The 25,984-nt window shown below is 46.6% G+C and overlaps 1 protein-coding gene across 1 annotated transcript in view; it reads left to right on the forward strand.

Moving 5' to 3' along the window:
* creb3l1 (cAMP responsive element binding protein 3-like 1) overlaps positions 1-25,984 on the forward strand; it is a 240,548-nt gene that overhangs the window by 99,846 nt on the left and 114,718 nt on the right. Inside the window, exon 2 of the mRNA XM_086007584.1 lies at positions 1,155-1,362. Within this exon, the coding sequence (XP_085863710.1) occupies positions 1,155-1,362 (208 nt within the window). The remainder of the gene's footprint in view (positions 1-1,154; positions 1,363-25,984) is intronic.

The raw sequence follows: 25,984 nt of genomic DNA on the forward strand, positions 1-25,984 counted from the left end.
TTCACTGGGAGTGAGTGAGGATTCACTGGGAGTGAGTGAGGAGTCATTGGGAGTGAGTGAGGATTCACTGGGAGTGAGTGAGGATTCACTGGGAGTGAGTGAGGATTCACTGCGGGAGTGAGTGAGGATTCACTGGGAGTGAGTGAGGATTCACTGGGAGTGAGTGAGGATTCACTGGGAGTGAATGAGGATTCACTGGGAGTGAGTGAGGATTCACTGGGAGTGAGTGAGGATTCACTGGGAGTGAGTGAGGATTCACTGCGGGCGTGAGTGAGGATTCACTGGGAGTTAGTGAGGATTCACTGGGAGTGAGTGACAATTCACCGGGAGTGAGTGAGGAGTCACTGGGAGTGAGTGAGGAGTCATTGGGAGTGAGTGAGGATTCACTGGGAGTGAGTGAGGATTCACTGGGAGTGAGTGAGGATTCACTGGGAGTGAATGAGGGTTCACTGGGAGTGAGTGAGGATTCACTGCGGGAGTGAGTGAGGATTCACTGGGAGTTAGTGAGGATTCACTGGGAGTGAGTGACGATTCACTGGGAGTGAGTGAGAAGTCACTGGGAGTGAGTGAGGAGTCATTGGGAGTGAGTGAGGATTCACTGGGAGTGAGTGAGGAGTCACTGGGAGTGAGTGAGGATTCACTGGGAGTGAGTGAGGATTCACTGGGAGTGAGTGAGGATTCACTGGGAGTGAGTGAGGATTCACCATCGGAGTTAGTGGGATTCACTGTCGGAGTGAGTGAGGATTCACTGTGGGAGTGAGAGAGGATGCACTTCCTCAAATATTTATCCAATTCCCTTTTGAAAGCTGCCATTGAATCCGTATCCACCACCCTATCAGGCAATGCATTCCAGATCCTAACCAATCATTGTGTAAAATGATTTTTCTCATGTCTGTTCTGGTTCTTTTGCCAATCACCTTAAATCTGTGCCCTCTGATTATCAACCATTCAGCCATTGGAAACAATTTCTCTTTATTTACTCTATCTAAGCTCTTCATGGTTTTGAACACCTCAACAAATCTCCTCTTAGCCTTCCGAGCACTAAGGAGAATAACGTCAGCTTCTCCAGTCTATCCACGTAACCTTTACTTGAATTTACTTGAAGTTTAGTTGGGCTGTGTGCAGTAACACCATTCCTCTCTGTCTACTTGCAGCATTTTTCAGAGAACCTGGATGACTTCTCCAACGAGCTGTTCAGTAGTTTCTTCGACGACCCACTGCTGGCTGAAAAAAACCCTCTGCTGGACATGGAGCTTGACCCAGCCACTCCGGACATCCAGGCAGAGCACAGCTACTCTCTGAGTGGAGATTCCGCCCCTCAGAGCCCAATCATGCCAATCAAGATGGACGAGTTCAGTAAAGGTAAGGAGGATGTTCCAGGGATCTGTGCAGGGGAAGGGACCTGAGCAGGTCCAGGAAACCAGAGTGAAACTGGGCACCCCTTGCCCCTTTCCTGTGCTTTTAGATCACATACCCTGTGACATCAGGCTGGCAGTAGGTGGCTCCCGATTCAAGCCATTACGAATAAAAATCGGGACAGATGCTGTCGACTCGCTTTGGAAAGTTTAACACTAGTGCCCAAAGTCAAGGTTTTTTTTTATTCGCATATGGAATCTGGGTGTCGCTGGCAAGGCCAGCATTTATTGACCATCCCTAGTTGCCCTTGAGAAGGTGGCGGTGAGCCGCCTTCTTGAACCGCTGCAGTCCGTGTGGTGAAGGTACTCCCACAGTGCTGTTAGGTAGGAAGTTCCAGGATTTTGACCCAGCGATGATGAGGGATCGGCGATATACTTTAAAGTCAGGATGGTGTGTGACTTGGGGGGAACTTGGAGGTGGTGGTGTTTCCATGCGCCTGCTGCCCTTGACTTTCTAGGTGGAAGAGGTCGCGGGTTTGGGAGGTGCTGCTGAGAAGCCTTGGCGAGTTGCTGCAGTGCATCTTGTAGATGGTACACACTGCAGCCACGGTATGCCAGTGGTGGAGGGAGTGAATGTTTAAGGTGGTGGATGGGGTGCCAATCAAGTGGGCTGCTTTGTCCTGGATGGTGTAGAGCTTCTTAAATGTTGTTGGAGCTGCACTCGTCCAGGCAAGTGAAGAATATTTCATCACACTCCTTACTTGTGCCTTGTAGATGGTGGAGTCAGGAGGTGAGACACTCGCTACAGAATACCTAGCCTCTGACCTGCTCTTGTTACCACAGTATTTATGTGGCTGGTCCAGTTAAGTTTCTGGTTAATGGTGACCCCCCAGGATGTTGATAGTGGGGGATTCAGCAATGGTAATGCCATTGAATGTCATGGGGTGGTGGTTATACTCTCGCTTGTTGGAGATAGTCATTGCCTGGCACTTCTGTGACACGAATGTTACCTGCCAGTTATCAGTCCAAGCCTGAACGTCGTCCAGGTCTTGTTGCATGTGGGCATGGACTGCTTCATTATCTGAGGAGTTGTGAATAACGCTGAACACTATGCAGTCATCAGCGAACATCCCCATTTCTGACCTTATTTTGGAGGGAAGATCATTGATGAAGCAGCTGAAGATGGTTGGGCCTAGGACACTGCCCTGGAGAACTCCTGCAGCGATGTCCTGGGGCTGTGATGATTGACCTTCAACCACCACAACCATCTTCCTTTGTGCTAGGTATGACTCCAGCCAGTGGAGTGTTCTCCCCCTGATTTCCATTGACTTCAGTTTTACTAGGGCTCCTTGATGCCAGACTCGGTCAAATGCTGCCTTGATGTCAAGGGCAGTCACTCTCACCTCACCTCTGGAATTCAGCTCCTTTGTCCATGTTTGGACCAAGGCTGTAATGAGGTCGGGAGCCGAGTGGCCTTGGCGGAACCCAAACTGAGCATCAGTGAGCAGGTTATTGGTGAGTAAGTGCCGCTTGATAGCACTGTCGATGACACCTTCTATCACTTTTTGATGATTGAGAGTAGACTGATGGGGCGGTAATTGGCCGGATTGGATTTGTCCTGCTTTTTGTGGACAGGACATACCTGGGCAGTTTCCCACATTATCGGATAGATGCCAGTGTTGTAGCTGTACTGGAACAGCAGCTAGTTCTGGAGCAGAAGTCTTCAGCACAATAGCCGGGATGTTGTCCGGGCTCATAGCCTTTGCTGTATCAGCCGTTTCTTGATATCACGTGGAGTGAATCGAATTGGCTGAAGACTGTGATGGTGGAGACCTCGGGAGTAGTCTGATATGAATCATCCACTCGGCACTTCTGGCTGAAGTTGGTTGCAAATGCTTCAGCCTTGTCTTTTGCTCCGTTGTGCTGGGCTCCACCATCATTGAGGATGGGGATTGATGTAACAAAAGAGTCTCACACATCAAGGAACTTTAAAGTAAGCTTTAAGCAACTTATAATTAAACTATATACAAGAGCGGTCTTCACCATGCCTCTAGGTGAAGCACTTTTACCATACTGAGCAGTTCAGTATTTATACTAGTCCAAACACAGGAAGTGACGTATGCACAGGAAGTGATGTATGCACTGAGTTCACAGTTCACAGTTCACAGGAAGTGATGTGCACATAACTTCCCGGAAGTTATTATTATTATCACATTCTTCCCTCCTGCGAGATTAGAAGGCTGTGGTCTTCCTTTTATTCCGCAGCCGCCGAACGAGGAAGAGTCGCACCCGTTTGGGTTCCCGTCATAGAGGGTCGCTGGTCCGCTTACATGCTGTTGGCCATTGGTCAGAGTCTGTGTGGCCTGGATTACCCTGTGAAGGGTCGGGGAGATCATGGCTTCGTGTACGAGTCCCAATAGGTGCAGAGTCGGTCTGTCTCTGTTCAGAGGGAGGTGCAGAGCTGGTCTGTGGCGGATCAGTACTTTGGTGCGCGGTACTGGGAGGGTCGCAACTTTGAGTACGGGGTTCTACCGGCACCAAGCTAGTTGGTGTCAGATCAGGATCCTGGAGAGGGGTACCCGGTAGGTTCCAAGAGGCTCCTGGTAAAATACCATCACTCGATGTCCCACTAGGTCCTGGTGGGCAGGGAGCCAGACCCCGTAATGATACGGTAGATTCTCGGCTGTCGGGATATCGTATGTATGCATAGGTGGGGTTGGCATCGGTTAGTTCGACCTCGTCTACGAGAGGGTCATTTTTAGACGTCCGAACGTATCTTCGGAGTAGTACAGGTCCAGGAGTAGTTAGCCATGACGGGAGGGATGTCCCATAAGATGAGCGACGCTGGAATCCAAAGAACCGCTCATGAGGTGTAGTATTTGTGGCTGTAGAAAGAAGGGACCGTATAGAGTGCAATGCATCCGGAAGCACTGTTTCCCATTGCTGGTTTGGTAGGCCCCGCGATCTTAAAGCAAGATGTACGGAATTCTAGATGACACCATTATACCTCTCTACCTGCCCATTTCCGATGGGATGATATGGCGTCGTTTTGCTTGTAGCAATTCCCCGTTCTGAGAGGTAGTCCTTGAGTTCCCTTGACATAAAGGATGGACCCCGATCCGAGTGAATGTAAGCCAGCATGCCACAGAGAGAAAATACCTGCTCAAGGCAGCAGATTACTGTGGATGCCAGCATATTGGAGCAGGGGAAGGCAAACGGAAAACGTGAATATTCATCAATCATGGTGAGCAAATATGTGTTCCGAGTTGAAGAGGGTACTGGGCCCTTAAAATCGATGCTAAGTCGTTGCATCGGTTGGGTTGCGTGTATGAGCATACCATCTGAGGGGCGGAAGAACTGAGGTTTTAATTCTGCACAAAGCCGGCATTCTGAGCACATTTTCTTTACATCTCCAGTAGAAAAAGGGAGATTCCGTGATCGTACGAAATGTAGCATGCGCGTAACGCCAGGATGACACAGTCCATTATGGACATCTATGAGAGTAGAGGACGACATAGTGGAGCAGAATGCTCGTGTGAGGGTATCCGGGGCCACATCCTCCTTGCCAGGTCGATAGTGAATGGTGTAACCAAAAGAGGCCAGTTCCATCCTCCAAAGCTGTATTTTATTATTCTTAATTTTGGTTCGTTTTCGATTATTGAGCATGAAGGCAACTGATCGCTGGTCCGTGATTAATGTAAAGTGCTGGCGAGCTAGGAAATGGTTCCACTTCCGTACCGCCTCTATGATGGCTGTGGCTCCCTTCTCAACCGGAGGATAATGTAGCTCGGCACCTTGCAAGGTCATGGACATAAATGCTACAGGACGACCTTCCTGATTTAGAGTAGCCGAGATCGCCACCTCCGAGGCATCACATTCGACTATGAAAGGGAGATTCTCATCGATGGCGTGAAGAGCCGCTTTCTCCAACTGTTTTTTGAGAAGGTTAAAGGCTGCAACAGCCGCTGTTTCCAATGGAAATGATCGAGCATGCAGCAAGGGTTGGATTTCGTCTGAAAAATGAGGAATCCATTTAGCGTAGTATGCAAACAGACCGAGACCCCGACGTAAAGAAGCCGGATTCTTAGGTGACGGGAGCTCTTGGAGCGGGCGAAGTCTTTCTGGGTCTGGCTTAATGATACCATTGCCTACGCAGTAGCCAAGGATGTTGATGGTCGGTTGCGACTCAACAGATTTAGATTCATTCAAAGTTAAGTTACGGTGATGGAGGGCATCCCGAAATTTTTGGAGGCTGGCGTCGTGTTCCTGTTGATCGTGACCTGCAATAGTAATGTTATCAAGATAGGGAAAAGTGTCCCTTAAGTTTTCCTGCTTAACCAGGCCATCCATTGCCCATTGGAAGACAGCCACTCCATTAGTAACCCCGAATGGGAGGCGACGAAATTGGTACAGCCGTCCATTAGCCTCAAAGGCCGTGTACTGCTTATCTGAGACCTTCAAGGGTACCTGATGATAGGCACTTTTTAAATCGTAAGTTGAGAACACTTTGTATTCGGCCAGTTTATTAACCATATCATCAATGCGTGGCAATGGGTAGGCGTCCAAGTCAGTATATTGATTGATGGTTAGCGAATAATCAATGCATAGTCGTTGTTTGTGAGGTTTTAGAGGGTTCTTGACGATGACGATTTGAGCCCGCCAGGGCGACGAACATGGTTCGATGATATCCTCTGCTAAAAGTCGAGAGATTTCAGCCTCAATAAAAGATTGGTCTTCCTGACTAAAGCGCCGCGATTTCGTTATTATTGGTTTGCATCGAGGAGGAATACTGGCAAATAATGAGGGTTCATCAAGTGAAGCTGCTGATAATGCACAAAACGGTAATTTAGACAGTATATTAGAAATAATAAGTCCAGGTTTGGATCCGCCGAACTCAATGGTGAGTTTCTTATGCTGTTTTTGAAAATCCAACCCTAAGATGAGATCGCTACATAAGTCCTTGAGCACTGAAAGTCGGGTGGAGGGATACATGCGACCATTAAGTGTCATATCAATAATACAAAAGCCGGAGATTCTGGTATTAAGTGATGACTGAGCCATCGCAATTGCCTGGTCCGATGGGAAGATATGTAGTTTCAATTTCACAACAATCTGTTCTCTAATGAAACTATCAGTACTTCCTGAGTCAATTAAGGCATCTAAGGTATGCCCATTAATTGAAACTTTTGTAGCTGCATGAAACAGGTTCTGTGGGCAAGCAGCTGTAATTGGTGTGGTTGCACAGAGAGTGGCTGAAACTCTAGGTGTGCTTCTTCGGGAGAGAGCTCGAGAGGAAGCTTGATAGGTCCTAGCCGGAGCATCTTGATAGGCCCTAATTGGGGCAGTTCGGTAGGCCTTAGCTGGATAGGCCCTCATAGAGGCTCTTGATTGGCAAACTTTTGCAAAGTGTCCCTTTTTATCGCAATGACTGCAGATCGCATTGCGAGCAGGGCAGAATTTCCTAGGGTGAAAAGAATCTCCACAAAAGAAGCATTCCTTCCTAGATTGCCAAGAGGCTGCTAAAGTGGGATCATACTCCTCTTCTTCATCAGAAGTATCATCAGGATTAGATTCCTCCATGATAGGGTTCACCTGAGGCCACTTGAATCATCTGGTTGCAGTTACAGCAGCAGATCGAGATCTGGGCAGCTGAGAGAGGTCTGCATTTTTCTTTGCCAAATCCAGAGAACAAGCCAGGTCAAAAGCCTTTTGTAGCTCAAGTGTTTTACTTTCCAGTAGACGCTGGCGTATAAATGGAGAGGCAATCCTGCAGATGAAAGCATCACGAATCATTTCTTCGCGGTACAGCTCAGCCGAGGCTGCCTGAAAGTTACAATCTACGCTGAGCCTGCGAAGTTCTTGAAGGAATTCGTTAATCGATTCCCCTGGCCCTTGTCGGGCTGTGGCCAGTAGATGTCTAGCATAGACCTCATTTGCGGTCTTGGCATATAGTTTTTTAAGTGCCCGGATCACCTCATCGTAATTCTCCCATTCATCAACATATTCAAACACTGTTGGGGTCACATAGTTGATAAGTATCCTCAGTTTAGTAGAAGCATTCGCTTTACATTCATGAAGAAAATTCTCAAAAGTACGGTACCAATGCTTCCATACCCTGCCAGCTGCTGGTGCGTTTGGGTCCAAGTCCAGATGAGTAGGTTTAAGGATGTTTTCCATGATGGGTGGTTCCCTGGATCCTTAACTCCGAGTTTGTCCGAAGGTCTAGTATTTGTGAGTGTAAATACTAAGTTGCTTAAATTGATGTAACAAAAGAGTCTCACACATCAAGGAACTTTAAGCTTTAAGCAACTTATAATTAAACTATATACAAGAGCGGTCTTCACCATGCCTCTAGGTGAAGCCCTTTTACCATACTGAGCAGTTCAGTATTTATACTAGTCCAAACACAGGAAGTGACGTATGCACAGGAAGTGATGTATGCACAGAGTTCACAGTTCACAGTTCACAGGAAGTGATGTGCACATAACTTCCCGGAAGTTATTATTATCACAGGGATATTTTTGGAGCCTCCTCCTCCCGTTAGTTATTTAATGGTCCACCACCATTCATGACTGGATGTGGCAGGACTGCAGAGCTTTGATCTGATCCGTTGATTGTGGGATCGTTTATCACTGCTAAAGTAATGAAAGGATCTTAATGTAATGTTTTGCATCTACAGAAAAAAAAAAAGAAAGACTTGCATTTATATAGCATCTTTCACGACCACCGGATGTCCCAAAGCACTTTACTGCCATTAAATTACTTTTTGAAGTGTAGTCACTGTTGTAATGTAGGAATCTAAGCAGCTATAGCTGCTTCATCCCATTCATCTGGAGCACACCTTTAAGACATGACTTTATTTTATTTTCCATGTCTCTCTTTGCCCCTTCGACCACCTGTCCCTCTACTTATTCCAGTGAATTCTTTCACCTTTCTCCATGCAGGATATGTACGGACAAGCCATTCTCACTCCTTATTTTGTGTGGAATTGGATATATACTTGAAGGAGAAATAATTGGGGGGCTATGGGAAAAGACTAGGGGAGTGGGACTAATAGGATAGCTCTTTCACAGAGCCGACACTGGTAAGATGGCCCGAATGGCCTCCTTCTGGGCTGTATGATCCTATGATTTTGCTTCTCATTAATTTGTTCAGCTGTTCAGCCTATGAACATACCAGAACGACGGACAGGAAAAGATGCTCTGGTCCGTCCAGCCTGTCCCGCACCACAGTGTGTGTGATATCCACTCTCTCTCCTGTACAATGTGTGTGTGTGATATCCACTCTCTCTCCTGTACAATGTGTGTGTGTGATATCCACTCTCCTGTACACTGTGTGTGTGTGATATCCACTCTCTCTCCTGTACAATGTGTGTGTGTGATATCCACTCTCTCTCCTGTACAATGTGTGTGTGTGATATCCACTCTCTCTCCTGTACAATGTGTGTGTGTGATATCCACTCTCCTGTACAATGTGTGTGTGTGTGATATCCACTGTCTCTCCTGTACAATGTGTGTGTGTGATATCCACTCTCCTGTACAATGTGTGTGTGTGATATCCACTCTCTCTCCTGTACAATGTGTGTGTGTGATATCCACTCTCCTGTACAGTGTGAACATAGGAATATAAGCATTAGGAGCAGGAGTAGGCCATACAGCCCCTTGAACCTGCTCCATCATTCAATAAGATCATGGTTGATCATCCACCTCAACTCCACTTTCACGCCCGATCTCCATATCCCTTGATTCCCTTAGAGTCCAAAAATCTATCTATCTTTGTATCGGTGTTTACTAAGGAGTTGGATACTGACAAAATATCGGTGGAAGCGGAAAAGGTAGAAGCAATGGAAGGGGTGAAAATTGATAGACAGGATGAACTAGAAAGGCTGGGTATGCTTAGAGTGGACAAGTCGCCTGGCCAAGATGGCTTGCACTCCAGGTTGCTAAGGGAATTGGGGGAGGAGATAACAGAAGCACGTGCCATAATTTTCCAATCTTCCCTAGATGCAGGGGAGGTGCCTGAGGATTGGAAAGTGGCAAATGTGACACCATTGTTCAACAAAGGGTGTAAGGACAATCCTGGTAACTACAGGCCGGTCAGTTTAACATCAGTGGTGGGTAAAGTTTTAGAAACAATAATTAAGGAAAAAATGAATGGGCACGTGAACATAAGAACATAAGAATTACGGGCAGGATTAGGCCATCTGGCCCCTCGAGCCTGCTCCGCCATTCAATAAGATCATGGCTGATCATCGACCTCAACTCCATTTTCCTGCCCGATTTCTATATCCCTTGATTCCCCAAGAGTCCAAAAATCAATCTATCTCAGCCTTGAATATACTCAAAGACTCAGCATTCACAGCCCTCTGGGGCAGAGAATTCCAAAGATTCACAACCCTCTGAGTGAAGAAATTCCTCCTCATCTCGGTCTTAAATGGCCTACCCCTTATCCTGAGACTATGCCCCCTAGTTCTAGACACTCCAGCCAGGGGAAACAACCTCTCAGCATCTACCCTGTCAAACCTCTTCAGAATCTTGTATGTTTCAATGAGATCACCTCTCATTCTTCTAAACTCCAGAGAGTATCGGCCCATTCTACACAATCTCTCATCATAGGACAGCCCTCTCATCCCAGGAATCAATCTAGTGAACCTTTGTTGCACCGCCTCCAAGACAAGTATATCCTTCCTTAGATAAGGAGACCAAAACTGTGCACAGTACTCCAGGTGTGGTCTCACCAAGGCCCTGTACAATTGTAGCAAGACTGCTTTACTCTTATACTCCAACCCCCTCGCAATAAAGACCAACATGCCATTTGCCTTCCTTATTGTTTGCTGTACCTGCATGCTAGCTTTCTGTGTTTCTTGCACAAGGACACCCAAATTTCTCTGTACACCAACATTTAAAAGTTTCTCACCATTTAAAAAATATTCTGTTTTTCTATTCTTCCTACCAAAGTGAATAACCTCACATTTCCCTACATTATACTCCATCTGCCACCTTACTGCCCACTCACTTAGTCTATCTATATTCCTTTGCACACTCTTTGTGCTCTCCTCACAGCTTACTTTCCCACCTAGCTTTGTATTGTCAGCAAACTTGGATACATTACACTCGGTCCCTTCATCTAGGCCATTAATATAGATTGTAAATAGCTGAGGCCCCAGCACTGATCCTTGCGGCACCCCACTAGTTACAGCCTGCCAACCTGAAAAAACGTTTATCCCTACTCTCTGTTTTCTGTCCGTTAACCAATCCTCTATCCATGCTACTATATTACTCCCAACTCCATGAGCCCTTATCTTGTGTAATAACCTTTTATGTGGCACCTTTTATGCAGGACACTCTGAGGGGGGAGGGTTAACAGCCAGAGGTTGTTGTCCATTGACCAATGACATGGGCAGAAAGAGGGATGAGGTCCTGCAGGCAGAGTTTAGGGAGATAGGAGAGAGATTAAAAAGCAGGACCTCCAAGGTAGTAATCTCCAGATTACTCCCGGTGCCACGTGCTGGTGAGTACAAGAATAGGAGGATAGAACAGATGAATGCGTGGCTGGAGAGATGGTGCAGGAGGGAGGGCTTTAGATTCCTGAGGCATTGGGACCATTTCTGGGGAAGGTGGGACCTGTACAAGCCAGACGAATTTCACCTCAACAGAGCCGGGACCAATATTCTCGCAGGGAGGTTTGCTAGTGCTGTTGGGGAGGGTTTAAACTAGCTTGGCAGGGGGATGGGCACCAGCATATAGGAGTAGAAAAGAGGAAAAGGTGCATAAAAGAGTGAGTGTGTTGGATAGTACTAGAGAAGAAAGTAGTGCTAGATGTGGAAGTGGTAGCATATTAGATAGGAGCAGGCTAAGAAAGACTACAAAAAATTCAAAAATGGGTTTAGAATGCATGTAAACGCACAAAGTGTGGTGAATAAGGTTGGTGAGCTACAAGCACAATTAGTCATGTGGCAATATGATGTTGTGGCAATAACGGAAACGTGGCTTAAAAACGGTGAGGACTGGGCACTTAATATTCTAGGGTACAAGGTGTTCAGAAAAGATAGGGAAGGAAAAAAGGGTGGTGGGGTGGCAGTGCTGATTAAGGAAGACATTGTAGTGTTGGAAAGGGAGGATATTCTTGAGGAGACAAGGACAGAATCTATTTGGTTAGAGTTGAGGAGCAAAAAGGGTATGATCACGCTATTGGGGGGTTTCTATAGGCCTCCAAATAGTGAGAGGGAGGTAGAGGAGCAAATCTGCAGGGAAATCACAGAGATATGCAAGAGCTATAGAGTGGTGATATTGGGGGACTTTAATTACCCAAATATGGATTGGGATAATGCTAGGGTAAAGGGAAAGGAGGGGGAGGAATTTCTGAAATGTGTTCAGGAGAATTTCCATGACCAGTATGTTCTTGGTCCAACTAGGAAGGAGGCATTGCTGGATCTGGTGCTGGGGAATGAGGTGGGCCAGGTCGACCAAGTGTCTGTGGGAGAACACATGGGTACGAGTGATCATCATATCATAAGATTTAGATTAGCAATGGAGAGGCGCAAGGAACAATCATGGGTGGAAATGTTTCCATTTCATACAGTAGCAATCTGTATGGCCGTGAATGAGATTGCCAGTTCAGAGCTACATCCCCCATCTCGGTTCCTCACCTACCCTACATATATATTTATATGTATGTATACCACTAATCATAACTCTTTAAAAAAACATGGACTTATCTATAAATTATGTTAAAACAACATATGGAACTCGCTACCACAGGAAGTGGTTGAAGCAAATAGCTTAGATGCTTTCAAAAGGAAACTAGACGAGTACATGAGGGGCAGCACGGTGGCATAGTGGTTAGCACTGTTGCCTCACAGCGCCAGGGACCCGGGTTCGAATCCGGCCTCGGGCGACTGTCTGTGTGGAGTTTGCACATTCTCCCCGTGTTTGCGTGGGTTTACTCCGGGTGCTCCGGTTTCCTCCCACAGTCCAAAGATGTGCAGGTTAGGTTGATTGGCTATGATAAATTGACCCTTAGTGTTAGGGGGATTAAATACGTGGGGTTACGGGGATAGGGTGGGATATGTGTTGGTGTAGGGGTTACGGGGATCGGGTGGGATATGTGTCGGTGCAGGCTCGATGGGCCGAAATGGCCTCTATCTGCACTGTGGGGTTTCTGTTTCTGTGATTCTGTGAAAAGGGACTAGAAAGGTGTGCTGAAAGGCTGAGATAAGGTAGATGGAATGGGAGGAGACTGGTGTGGAGTATAGACACCAGCACAGACTGGTTGGGTTGAATGGCCTGTCCTGTGCTGTATGTTCTATGTAATTCCATGTAATGTCTTCCCCCGCACCCCACTTCCACAAGTAGCATGGTGCACCCTGCAAGGCCTCTGAATATCCTGGACTTCAGGTAACACCCCTCCCCAAGACAAACAAGCAGGCAAAATCTAAACTGGAACAGGGCTAACTTCAGTGGGATGCGAAAGGATCTAACCAGGGTAAAATGGAACCAAAGACTGACAGGAAAAACTGTAACGGAACAATGCGTGAACTTTAACAAAGAGATGTTCCAAATACAGGCTAGGTACATTCCAACAAGAGGGAAGGGTAAAGGAACCAAAGCAAGGACTCCTTGGCTGACGAGGGAGATAGAGAAGATGATGAATCAAAAAAAGAGGGCGTATGATGCATATCAGGTGAATTCTTCAAGGGAGAACCAGACCAAATACAATAAGTTGAGAGGGGAAGTGAAGATGGAAATAAAATTGGCAAAGAGAGAATATGAGAAATAGCGGTTAACATAAAAAGGAATCCAAAAATCTTCTACTGGCATGTAAACAGTAAGCGGGTAGTAAAGGCAGGGTGGGACCTATAAGAGACAAAGAAGGTGATATATGCTTAGAGGCGCAGGGCAAGGGTAGAATACTCAATGAGTACTTTGTATCGGTGTTTACTAAGGAGGTGGATGCTGACAAAATATCGGTAGAAGTGGAAAAGGTAGAAGCAATGGAAGGAGTGAAAATTGATAGACAGGATGTACTAGAAAGGCTGGGCATGCTTAGAGTGGACAAGTCGCCTGGTCCAGATGGCTTGCATTCCAGGTTGCTAAGAGAATTGGGGGAGGAGATAGCGGAAGGGCTTGCCATAATTTTCCAATTTTCCCTAGATGCGGGGGAGGTGCCTAAGTATTGGAAACTGGCAAATGTGACACCATTGTTCAACAAAGGGTGTATGGACAATCCTAGTAACTATAGGCCAGTCAGTTTAATATCAGTGGTGGGTAAAGTTTTAGAAACAATAATCAAGGAAAAAATTAACGGGCATGTAGAGAGGACATAAGAACATAAGAACATAAGAAATAAGAGCAGGAGTAGGCCATACGACCCCTCGAGCCTGCTCCGCCATTCAATAAGATCATGGCTGATCATCGACCTCAACTCCACTTTCCCGCCCGATCTCCATATCCCTTGATTCCACTAGAGTCCAAAAATCAATCTATCTCAGCCTTGAATATACTCAAAGACTCAGCATCCGCAGCCCTCTGGGGCAGAGAATTCCAAAGATTCACAACCCTCTGAGTGAAGAAATTCCTCCTCATCTCGGTCTTAAATGGCCTACACCTTATCATGAGACTATGGCCCCTAGTTCTAGACACTCCAGCCAGGGGAAACAACCTCTCAGCATCTACCCTGTCAATCCCCTTCAGAATCTTGTATGCTTCAATGAGATCACCTCTCATTCTTCTAAACTCCAGAGAGTATAGGCCCATTCTACAAAATCTCTCATCATAGGACAGCCCTTTCATCCCAGGAATCAATCTAGTGAACCTTCGTTGCATCACCTCCAAGGCAAGTATATCCTTCCTTAGATAAGGAGACCAAAACTGTGCACAGTACTCCAGGTGTGGTCTCACCAAGGCCCTGTACAATTGCAGCAAGATTTCCTTACTCTTATACTCCAACCCCCTCGCAATAAAGGCCAACATGCCATTTGCCTTCCTTATTGTTTGCTGTACCTGCATGCTAGCATTCTGTGTTTCTTGCACGAGGACACCCAAATCTCTCCGAAAACCAACATTTGAAAGTTTCTCACCGTTTAAAAAATATTCTGTCTTTCTATTCTTCCTACCAAAATGAATAACCTCACATTTCCTTACATTATACTCCATCTGCCACCTTATTTCCCACTCAGTTAACCTGTCTATATCCATTTGCAGGCTCTTTGTGTCCTCCTCACAGGTTACATTCCCACCTAGCTTTGTATCATCAGCCAACTTGGATACATTGCACTCGTCGCTTCATCCATGTCATTAATATAGATTGTATATAGCTGAGGCCCCAGCACTGATCCTTGCTGCACCCCACTAGTTACAGCCTGCCAACCTGAAAAAGATCCGTTTATCTCTACTTTCTGTTTTCTGTCCGTTAACCAACCCTCTATCCATGCTACGCTATTACCCCCAACCCCATGAGCCCTAATCTTGTGTAACAATCTTTTATGTGGCACCTTATTGAATGCCTTTTGGAAATCCAAATATACTATATCCACTGGTTCCCCTTTATCTACCCTGCTGGTTACATCCTCAAAAAACTCTAATAAATTTGTCAAACACGATTTCCCTTTCATAAACCCATGTTGACTCTGTCTAATCATGCTATGATTTTCTAAGTGCCCTGATACCACTTCCTTAACAATGGATTCCAGCATTTTCCTGATGACTGATGTCAGGCTAACTGGCCTGTAGTTCCCTGTTTTTTCTCTCCCCCCTTTCTTAAATAGCGGTGTTACATTTGCGACCTTCCAATCCACTGGGACCATTCTGGAATCTAGGGAATTTTGGAAGATCAAAACCAATGCATTCACTATCTCTTCAGCCACCTCTTTTAGAACCCTAGGATGTAGGCCGTCGGGTCCAGGGGATTTGTCGGCTTTTAGTCCCATTAGTTTCTCTAGTACTTTTTCTCTACTTAAATTAATTATGTTAAGTTCCTCACCCTCATTAGACCCTTGGTTCCCCACCATTTTTGGTATGCTTTTTATGTCTTCTACTGTGAAGACAGATACAAAATATTGGTTTAATGTTTCTGCCATTTCCTTATTCCCCATAATAATTTCTCCTGTCTCAGCCTCTAAGGGACCAACGTTTACTTTTGCTACTCTCTTCCTTTTTACATACTTGTAGAAGCTCTTACAGTCTGCTTTTATATTTCTTGCTAGTTTCCTCTCATATTCTATTTTTTCCCTTTTTATCAATTTTTTTGGTCAACCTTTGCTGTTTTCTGAAACTCTCCCAATCCGCAGGCTTACTATTATTCTTTGCAAGATTATAAGCTTCTTCTTTCAAACTAATGCTATCCTTAATTTTAAGCTGATTAAGGAGAGCCAACACGGATTTGTAAAAGGCAGATTGTATTTGACTAATCCAATTGAATTTTTTGATGAAGTAACAGAGAGGATTGATGAAGGGAATGCAATGGATGTTGTCTACATGGATTTTGGGAAGGCGTTTGACAAAGTACCATATAGAAGGTTGGTTAACAAAATTGAGGCTCATGTAATAGGTGGGTCAGTGGCAGCTTGGATAAGGAATTGGCTTAAGGACAGAAAACAGCGAGTTGTCGTAAGTAACAACAACAACAACAACAGAAAATGTTGGAAATACTCCAGGCAGCATCCGTGGAGAGAGAAACAGAGTTAACGTAAGTGGCTGTTTTTTAGACTGGAGGATGGTAGACAGTGGTGTTCCCCAAGGCTCATTGCTGGGGACACTGCTTCCTTGGAAATATATAAATGACCTGGATATTGGAATATAGAGTAGAATTTCTAAATTTGCCGATGACACCAAACTTGGGGGTATGACAAACAGTGAGGATGATACCAATCAACTGCAGCAGGACATGGAAAGGCTAGCAGAATGGGCAGACAAGTGGCAGATGGAATTTAATACAGAGAAGTGTGAGGTGATGCATTTTGGCAGAAGGAACAGGAAGAGGCAATATACACTTAATGGCACAGTTTTAAAGAGTGTGCAGGGACAGAGGGACCTGGGAGTTAATGTGCATAGGTCCCTGAAGGTGGCAGGACATATTGAGAGAGTGGTTAGCAAAGTATGGGATCTTGGGTTTCATTAATAGAGGTATGGAGTACAAAAGTAGAGAAGTTATGCTGAACATTTATAAAGCGCTGGTTAGGCCACAACTGGAGTATTGCGTCCAGTTCTGGTCACCACACTTTAGGAAGGATATGTAGGCCCTTGAGAGGGTGTAGAGGAGATTTACCAGAATGGTTCCAGGGATGGGGGATCTTAGCTACAAGGACAGGTTGGAGAAGCTGGGTTTGTTTTCATAAGAGCAAAGGAGGTGGAGGGGTGATTTGATAGAGGTGTACAAGATTATGACGGGTTTGGATAGGCTAGACTGGGAAAGGCTGTTCCCACTAGTTCATGATACAAGGACTAAGGGACACAGATTTAAGGTTTTGGGCAAGAGATGCAGGGGGGACATGAGGGAAAACTTTTTTACGCAGCGAGTGGTGATGACCTGGAACTCGCTGCCTATGGAAGTGGTGGAAGCGCACGCACTCAGTGTTTTCAAGGGGAGACTGGATAGGCACTTGAGGGAAATAAACTTGCAGGGCTACGGGGATAGAGCGGGGGAATGGGATTGCTCTACAGAGAGCCGGCACAGATTCGACGGGCTGAATGGCCTCCTTCTGTGCCGTTTTGACTCTATGACACTATGACTGTAATGCTATCCTTAACTTCTTTAGTTAGCCATGGATGGATCACTTTTCCTGTGGAGGTTTTGTTTCTCAATGGAATGTATTTCTTTTGAGAATTAGGAAATATTTCTTTAAATGCTAGCCACTGCTTACCTAATGTCATACTTTTAAACTATTTTTCCAATCTACCTTAGCCAACTCGCCCCTCATACCTATGTAATTGGCTTTAGGCCTAGAAATTGGGTTCGGGCGCCAAAGTGGCGCAAAAGTCGCCTGAGCGCAGGATTTAGCGCAGCGTTCGAGGCTTTAGCGATCGTCAGATATTCAGTTTCACTGCTGCTCGAGGGAGACGGGGCGAGGCTCAAGGCGCTCCGCGTCCCTCTTAGGGCGCTGAAACTGAATATCGCAGTGCAACGTGCCGCAGCGCTACACGCTGCGGCATGGCACGCTGCGGTACTGCAGGCCTTCCTCCCACTGTTAAGGGGGAGGTGCCTGCAACAGTGCGATCCCCGCTCGCGAGTGCCGGCAAATGAGCCCGGCACCAAGGAGAAGTGCCGGGCTCTCGGGAACCAGCCGGCAATGCCGCGGGGGGGTGGTTAAGAGGTCGGGGACGGGGGTGCTTGCAGGTGGCCGCCGAAAAGGCGGCCGCCCTGCACCTCCACCTTAACTTGCGCCGCTGCCGGCACAGTAAGGCCCCGTGAACCGGGCGCGGGTAGCGAGTGGCGCAACTGCGGCGTTCGCTACCAAATATCGCGAACGGGGCACTGCGCACACTGATGACGTCATTGGAGGCAGTGCAGCGCAAATGCCTAATGCCACCATTAGCGCCCCTACTGAATATCGCGGGAGACGCAGCCAGTGGTGCTACAGCCACTGACTGCCTCTTTAGGCGCTAACAAGTGGCGCTACTCACCCAATTTCTCCCCCTAAGACTCTGGTTTCGAACTTAGGCAAGTCACTCTCAAACTTAATGTGAAATTCTGTCATATTATGGTCACTCTGCCCCTTTACTATGAGATTACTAATTAACCCTGTCCCATTACACAATACAAGATCTAAAATAACATGTTCCCTGGTTGGTTCCATGACGTATTGTTCTAGGAAACTGTCCCGAATGCATTCCATCAACTCGTCCTCCAGGCTACCAGTTATTCAATTCGCTGGGACGCTGGTCCTAGCCCAGTTTAAGTGGACCCCGTCCTGACGGAACAGCTCCCTCTTTCCCCTGTACTGTGTGTGTGATATCCACTCTCCTGTACAATGTGTGTGTGTGTGATATCCACTCTCTCCTGCACAATGTGTGTGTGTGATATCCACTCTCCTGTACAATGTGTGTGTGTGTGATATCCACTCTCCTGTACAATGTGTGTGTGTGTGATATCCACTCTCCTGTACAATGTGTGTGTGTGTGATATCCACTTTTTCTCTTATACAATGTGTGTGTGTGAAATCCAATCTCTTGTACAATGTGTGTGTGTGATATCCACCCTCTCTTGTACAGTGTGTGTGTGATATCCACTCTCCTGCACTGTGTGTGTGTGATATCCACTCTCCTGTACTGTGTGTGTGTGATATCCACTCGCCTGTACAGTGTGTGTGTGATATCCACTCTCCTGTACAGTGTGTGTGTGATATCCACTCTCCTGCACTGTGTGTGTGTGATATCCACTCTCCTGTACTGTGTGTGTGTGATATCCACTCTCCTGTACTGTGTGTGTGATATCCACTCTCCTGTACTGTGTCTGTGTGATATCCACTCTCCTGTACAGTGTGTGTGATACCCACTCTCCTGTACTGTGTGTGTGTGATATCTACTCTACTGTACAGTGTGCGTGTGATATCCACTCTCCTGTACTGTGTGTGTGTGATATCCACTCTCCTGTACAGTGTGTATGTGATATCCACTCTCCTGTACTGTGTGTGTGTGATATCCACTCTCCTGTACTGTGTGTGTGTGATATCCACTCTCCTGTACTGTGTCTGTGTGATATCCACTCTCCTGTACAGTGTGTGTGATATCCACTCTCCTGTACTGTGTGTGTGTGATATCCACTCTACTGTACAGTGTGTGTGTGATATCCACTCTCCTGTACTGTGTGTGTGTGATATCCACTCTCCTGTACAGTGTGCATGTGACATCCACTCTCCTGTACTGTGTGTGTGTGTGATATCGACTCTCCTGTACTGTGTGTGTGTGATATCCACTCTCCTGCACTGTGTGTGTGTGATATCCACTCTCCTGCACTGTGTGTGTGTGATATCCTCTCTCCTGTACTGTGTGTGTGTGATATCCACTCTCCTGTACTGTGTGTGTGTGATATCCACTCTCCTGTACGGTGTGTGTGATATCCACTCTCCTGTACTGTGTGTGTGTGATATCCACTCTCCTGCACTATCTGTGTGTGATATCCACTCTCCTGTACAGTCTGTGTGTGATATCCACTCTCCTGTACTGTGTGTGTGTGATATCCACTCTCCTGTACTGTGTGTGTGTGATATCCACTCTCCTGTACTGTGTGTGTGGGATATCCACTCTCCTGTACTGTGTGTGTGTGATATCCACTCTCCTGTACTGTGTGTGTGTGATATCCACTCTCCTGTACTGTGTGTGTGATATCCACTCTCCTGTACTGTGTGTGTGTGATATCCACTCTCCTGTACTGTGTGTGTGTGATATCCACTCTCCTGAACAGTGTGTGTGTGATATCCACTCTCCTGTACTGTGTGTGCGTGATATCCACTCTCCTGTACTGTGTGTGTGTGATATCCACTCTCCTGTACTGTGTGTGTGTGATATCCACTCTCCTGTACTGTGTGTGTGTGATATCCACTCTCCTGTATGGTGTGTGTGTGATATCCACTCTCCTGTACTGTGTGTGTGTGATAGCCACTCTCCTGTACTGTGTGTGTGTGATATCCACTCTCCTGTACAGTGTGTGTGTGATATCCACTCTCCTGTATTGTGTGTGTGTGATATCCACTCGCCTGTACAGTGTGTGTGTGATATCCACTCTCCTGTACAGTGTGTGTGTGATATCCACTCTCCTGCACTGTGTGTGTGTGATATCCACTCTCCTGTACTGTGTGTGTGTGATATCCACTCTCCTGTACTGTGTGTGTGTGATATCCACTCTCCTGTCCTGTGTCTGTGTGATATCCACTCTTCTGTACAGTGTGTGTGATACCCACTCTCCTGTACTGTGTGTGTGTGATATCCACTCTACTGTACAGTGTGTGTGTGATATCCACTCTCCTGTACTGTGTGTGTGTGATATCCACTCTCCTGTACAGTGTGTATGTGATATCCACTCTCCTGTACTGTGTGTGTGTGATATCCACTCTCCTGTATTGTGTGTGTGTGATATCCACTCTCCTGTACTGTATGTGTGTGATATCCACTCTCCTGTACTGTGTGTGTGTGATATCCACTCTCCTGTACTGTGTGTGTGTGATATCCACTCTACTGTACAGTGTGTGTGTGATATCCACTCTCCTGTACTGTGTGTGTGTGATATCCACTCTCCTGTACAGTGTGCATGTGACATCCACTCTCCTGTACTGTGTGTGTGTGATATCCACTCTCCTGTACTGTGTGTGTGTGATATCGACTCTCCTGCACTGTGTGTGTGTGATATCCACTCTCCTGCACTGTGTGTGTGTGATATCTTCTCTCCTGTACTGTGTGTGTGTGATATGCACTCTCCTGTACTGTGTGTGTGTGATATCCACTCTCCTGTACGGTGTGTGTGATATCCACTCTCCTGTACTGTGTGTGTGTGATATCCACTCTCCTGTACTGTCTGTGTGTGAAATCCACTCTCCTGTACTGTCTGTGTGTGATATCCACTCTCCTGTACTGTGTGTGTGTGATATCCACTCTCCTGTACTGTGTGTGTGTGATATCCACTCTCCTGTACTGTGTGTGTGTGATATCCACTCTCCTGTACTGTGTGTGTGTGATATCCACTCTGCTGTACTGTGTGTGTGTGATATCCACCCTCCTATACTGTGTGTGTGTGATATCCACTCTCCTGTACTGTGTGTGTGTGATATCCACTCTCCTGTACTGTGTGTGTGTGATATCCACTCTCCTGTAATGTGTGTGTGTGATATCCACTCTCCTGTACTGTGTGTGTGTGATATCCACTCTCCTGTACTGTGTGTGTGATATCCACTCTCCTGTATGGTGTGTGTGTGATATCCACTCTCCTGTACTGTGTGTGTGTGATATCCACTCTCCTGCACTGTGTGTGTGTGATATCCATTCTCCTGTACTGTGTGTGTGTGATATCCACTCTCCTGTACAGTGTGTGTGTGATATCCACTCTCCTGTACTGAGTGTGTGTGATATCCACTCTCCTGTACAGTGTGTGTGTGTGATATCCACTCTCCTGTACCGTGTGTGTGATATCCACTCTCCTGTACTGTGTGTGTGTGATATCCACTCTCCGGTACTGTGTGTGTATGATATCCACTCTCCTCTACAGTGTGTGTGTGATAGCCACTCTCCTGTACTGTGTGTGTGTGATATCCACTCTCCTGTACTGTGTGTGTGTGATATCCACTCTCCTGTACTGTGTGTGTGTGATATCCACTCTCCTGTACTGTGTGTGTGTGATATCCACTCTCCTGTACTGTGTGTGTGTGATATCCACTCTCCTGTACTGTGTGTGTGTGATATCCACTCTCCTGTACTGTGTGTGTGTGATATCCACTCTCCTGCACTGTGTGTGTGTGATATCCACTCTCCTGCACTGTGTGTGTGATATCCACTCTCCTGTATTGTGTGTCTGTGATATCCACTCTCCTGTACTGTGTGTGTGTGATATCCACTCTCCTGTACTGTGTGTGTGTGATATCCACTCTCCCGTACTCTGTGTGTGTGATATCCACTCTCCTGTACTGTGTGTGTGTGATATCCACTCTCCTGTACCGTGTGTGTGTGTGATATCCACTCTCCTGTACTGTGTGTGTGTGATACCCACTCTCCTGTACTGTCTGTGTGTGTGATATCCACTCTCCTGTACTGTGTGTGTGTGATATCCACTCTCCTGTACTGTGTGTGTGTGATATCCACTCTCCTGTGCTGTGTGTGTGTGATATCCACTCTCCTGTACTGTATGTGTGTGTGATATCCACTCTCCTGTACTGTGTGTGTGTGATATCCACTCTCCTGTACAGTGTGTGTGTGATATCCACTCTCTTGTACAGTGTGTGTGTGATATCCACTCTCCTGTACTGTGTGTGTGTGATATCCACTCTCCTGTACAGTGTGTGTGTGATATCCACTCTCCTGTACCGTGTGTGTGTGATATCCACTCTCCTGCACTGTATCTGTGTGATATACACTCTCCTGTACAGTGTGTGTGATATCTACTCTGCTGTACTGTGTGTGTGTGATATCCACTCTCCTGTACTATGTGTGTGTGATATCCACTCTCCTGTACTGTGTGTGTGTGATATCCACTCTCCTGTACTGTGTGTGTGTGATATCCACTCTCCTGTACTGTGTGTGTGTGATATCCACTCTCCTGTACTGTGTGTGTGTGATAACCACTCTCCTGTACGGTGTGTGCGTGATATCCACTCTCCTGCACTGTGTGTGTGTGATATCTACTCTCCTGTACTGTGTGTGTGTGATATCCACTCTCCTGCACTGTTTGTGTGTGATATCCACTCTCCTGTATGGTGTGTGTGTGATATCCACTCTCCTGTACTGTGTGTGTGTGATATCCACTCTCCTGTACAGTGTGTGCGTGATATCCACTCTCCTGCACTGTGCGTGTTTGATATCCACTCTCCTGTACTGTGTGTGTGTGATATCCACTCTCCTGTACTGTGTGTGTGTGATATCCACTCTCCTGTACTGCGTGTGTGTGTGATATCCACTCTCCTGTACAGTGTGTGTGTGATATCCACTCTCCTCTACTGTCTGTGTGTGATATCCACTCTCCTGTACAGTGTGTGTGATATCCACTCTCCTGTACTGTGTGTGTGTGATATCCACTCTCCTGTACTGTGTGTGTGTGATATCCACTCTCCTGTACGGAGTGTGTGTGAAATCCACTCTCCTGTACTGTGTGTGTGTGATATCCACTCTCCTGTACGGTTTGTGTGTGATATCCACTCTCCTGTACTGTGTGTGTGTGATATCCACTCTCCTGTACTGTGTGTGTGTGATATCCACTCTCCTGCACTGTGTGTGTGTGATATCCACTCTCCTGTACTGTGTGTGTGTGATATCCACTCTCCTGTACAGTGTGTGTGTGATATCCACTCTCCTGCACTGTGTGTGTGTGATATCCACTCTCCTGTACTGTGTGTGTGTGATATCCACTCTCCTGTACTGTGTGTGTGATATCCACTCTCCTGTACTGTGTGTGCATGATATCCACTCTCTTGTACAGTGTGTGTGATATCCACTCTCCTGTACTGTGTGTGTGTGATATCCACTCTCCTGCACTGTGTGTGTGATATCCACTCTCCTGTACTGTGTGTGTGTGATATCCACTCTCCTGTACTGTGTGTGTGTGTGATATCCACTCTCCTGTACTGTGTGTGTGTGATATCCACTCTCCTGTACTGTGTGTGTGTGATATCCACTCTCTTGTACTGTGTGTGTGTGATATCCACTCTCCTGTACTGTGTGTGTGTGATATCCACTCTCCTGTACTGTGTGTGTGATATCCACTCTCCTGTACTGTGTGTGTGTGATATCCACTCTCCTGTACAGTGTGTGTGATATCCACTCTCCTGTACCGTGTGTGTGTGATATCCACTCTCCTGTACTGTGTGTGTGTGATATCCACTCTCCTGTACTGTGTGTGTGTGATATCCACTGGCCTGTACTGTGTGTGTGTGATAGCCACTCTCCTGTACATTCTGTGTGTGATATCCACTCTCCTGTACTGTGTGTGTGTGATATCCACTCTCCTGTACAGCGTGTGTGTGATATCCACTCTCCTGCACTGTGTGTGTGTGATATCCACTCTCCTGTACTGTGTGTGTTTGATATCCACTCGCCTGTACTGTGCGTGTGTGATAGCCACTCTCCTGTACTGTGTGTGTGATATCGACTCTCCTGTACTGTGTGTGTGTGATATCCACTCTCCTGCACTGTGTGTGTGTGATATCCACTCTCCTGTACTGTGTGTGGGTGATATCCACTCTCCTGTACTGTGTGTGTGTGATATCCACTCTCCTGTACTGTGTCTGTGTGATACCCACTCTCCTGTACTGTGTGTGTGTGATATCCACTCTCCTGTACTGTTTGTGTGTGATATCCACTCTCCTGTACTGTGTGTGTGTGATATCCACTCTCCTGTACTGTGTGTGTGTGGTATGCACTCTCCTGTACTGTGTGTGTGTGATATCCACTCTCCTGTACTGTGTGTGTGTGATATCCACTCTCCTGTACGGTGTGTGTGTGATATCCACTCTCCTGTACTGTGTGTGGGTGATATCCACTCTCCTGTACTGTGTGTGTGTGATATCCACTCTCCTGTACTGTGTGTAGGTGATATCCACTCTCCTGTACTGTGTGTGTGTGATATCCACTCTCCTGTACTGTGTGTGTGTGATATCCACTCTCCTGTACTGTGTGTGTGTGGTATGCACTCTCCTGTACTGTGTGTGTGTGATACCCACTCTCCTGTACTGTGTGTGTGTGATATCCACTCTCCTGTACGGTGTGTGTGTGATATCCACTCTCCTGTACTGTGTGTGTGATATCCACTCTCCTGTACTGTGTGTGTGTGATATCCACTCTCCTGTACGTTGTGTGTGATATCCACTCTCCTGTACCGTGTGTGTGTGATATCCACTCTCCTGTACTGTGTGTGTGTGATATCCACTCTCCTGCACTGTGTGTGTGTGATATCCACTCTCCTGTACGGTGTGTGTGTGATATCCACTCTCCTGTACTGTGTGTGTGTGATATCCACTCTCCTGTACAGTGTGAGTGATATCGACTCTCCTGTACTGTGTGTGTGTGATATCCACTCTCCTGTACTGTGTGTGTGTGATATCCACTCTCCTGTACTGTGTGTGTGATATCCACTCTCCTGTACTGTGTGTGTGTGATATCCACTCTCCTGTACTGTGTGTGTGTGATATCCACTCTCCTGTACGGTGTGTGTGTGATGTCCACTCTCCTGTACTGTGTGTGTGTGATATCCACTCTCCTGCACTGTGTGTGTGTGATACCCACTCTCCTATACTGTGTGTGTGTGATATCCACTCTCCTGTACTGTGTGTGTGTGATATCCACTCTCCTGTACGATGTGTGTGTGATATCCACTCTCCTGTACTGTGTGTGTGCGATATCTACTCTCCTGTACTGTGTGTGTGTGATATCCAATCTCCTGTACTGTGTGTGTGTGATATCCACTCTCCTGTACCGTGTGTGTGTGATATCCACTCTCCTGTACCGTGTGTGTGTGATATCCACTCTCCTGTACTGTGTGTGTGTGATATCCACTCTCCTGCACTGTGTGTGTGTGATATCTACTCTCCTGTACTGTGTGTGTGTGATATCCACTCTCCTGTACTGTGTGTGTGTGATATCCACTCTCCTGTACTGTGTGTGTGTGATATCCACTCTCCTGTACGGTGTGTGTGTGATATCCACTCTCCTGTACTGTGTGTGTGTGATATCCACTCTCCTGTACTGTGTGTGTGTGATATCCACTCTCCTGTACCATGTGTGTGTGATATCCACTCGCCTGTACTGTCTGTGTGTGATATCCACTCTCCTGTACTGTGTGTGTGTGATACCCACTCTCCTGTACTGTGTGTGTGATATCCACTCTCCTGTACTGTGTGTTTGTGATATCCACTCTCCTGTATTGTGTGTGTGTGATATCCACTCTCCTGTATTGTTTGTGTGTGATATCCACTCTCCTGCACTGTGTGTGTGTGATAT

The sequence above is a fragment of the Somniosus microcephalus genome, chromosome 15 (assembly GCF_052327205.1).
Source record: "Somniosus microcephalus isolate GS21.2 chromosome 15, FLI_Smic_1.0, whole genome shotgun sequence".
Taxonomy (NCBI): Eukaryota; Metazoa; Chordata; class Chondrichthyes; order Squaliformes; family Somniosidae; genus Somniosus; species Somniosus microcephalus.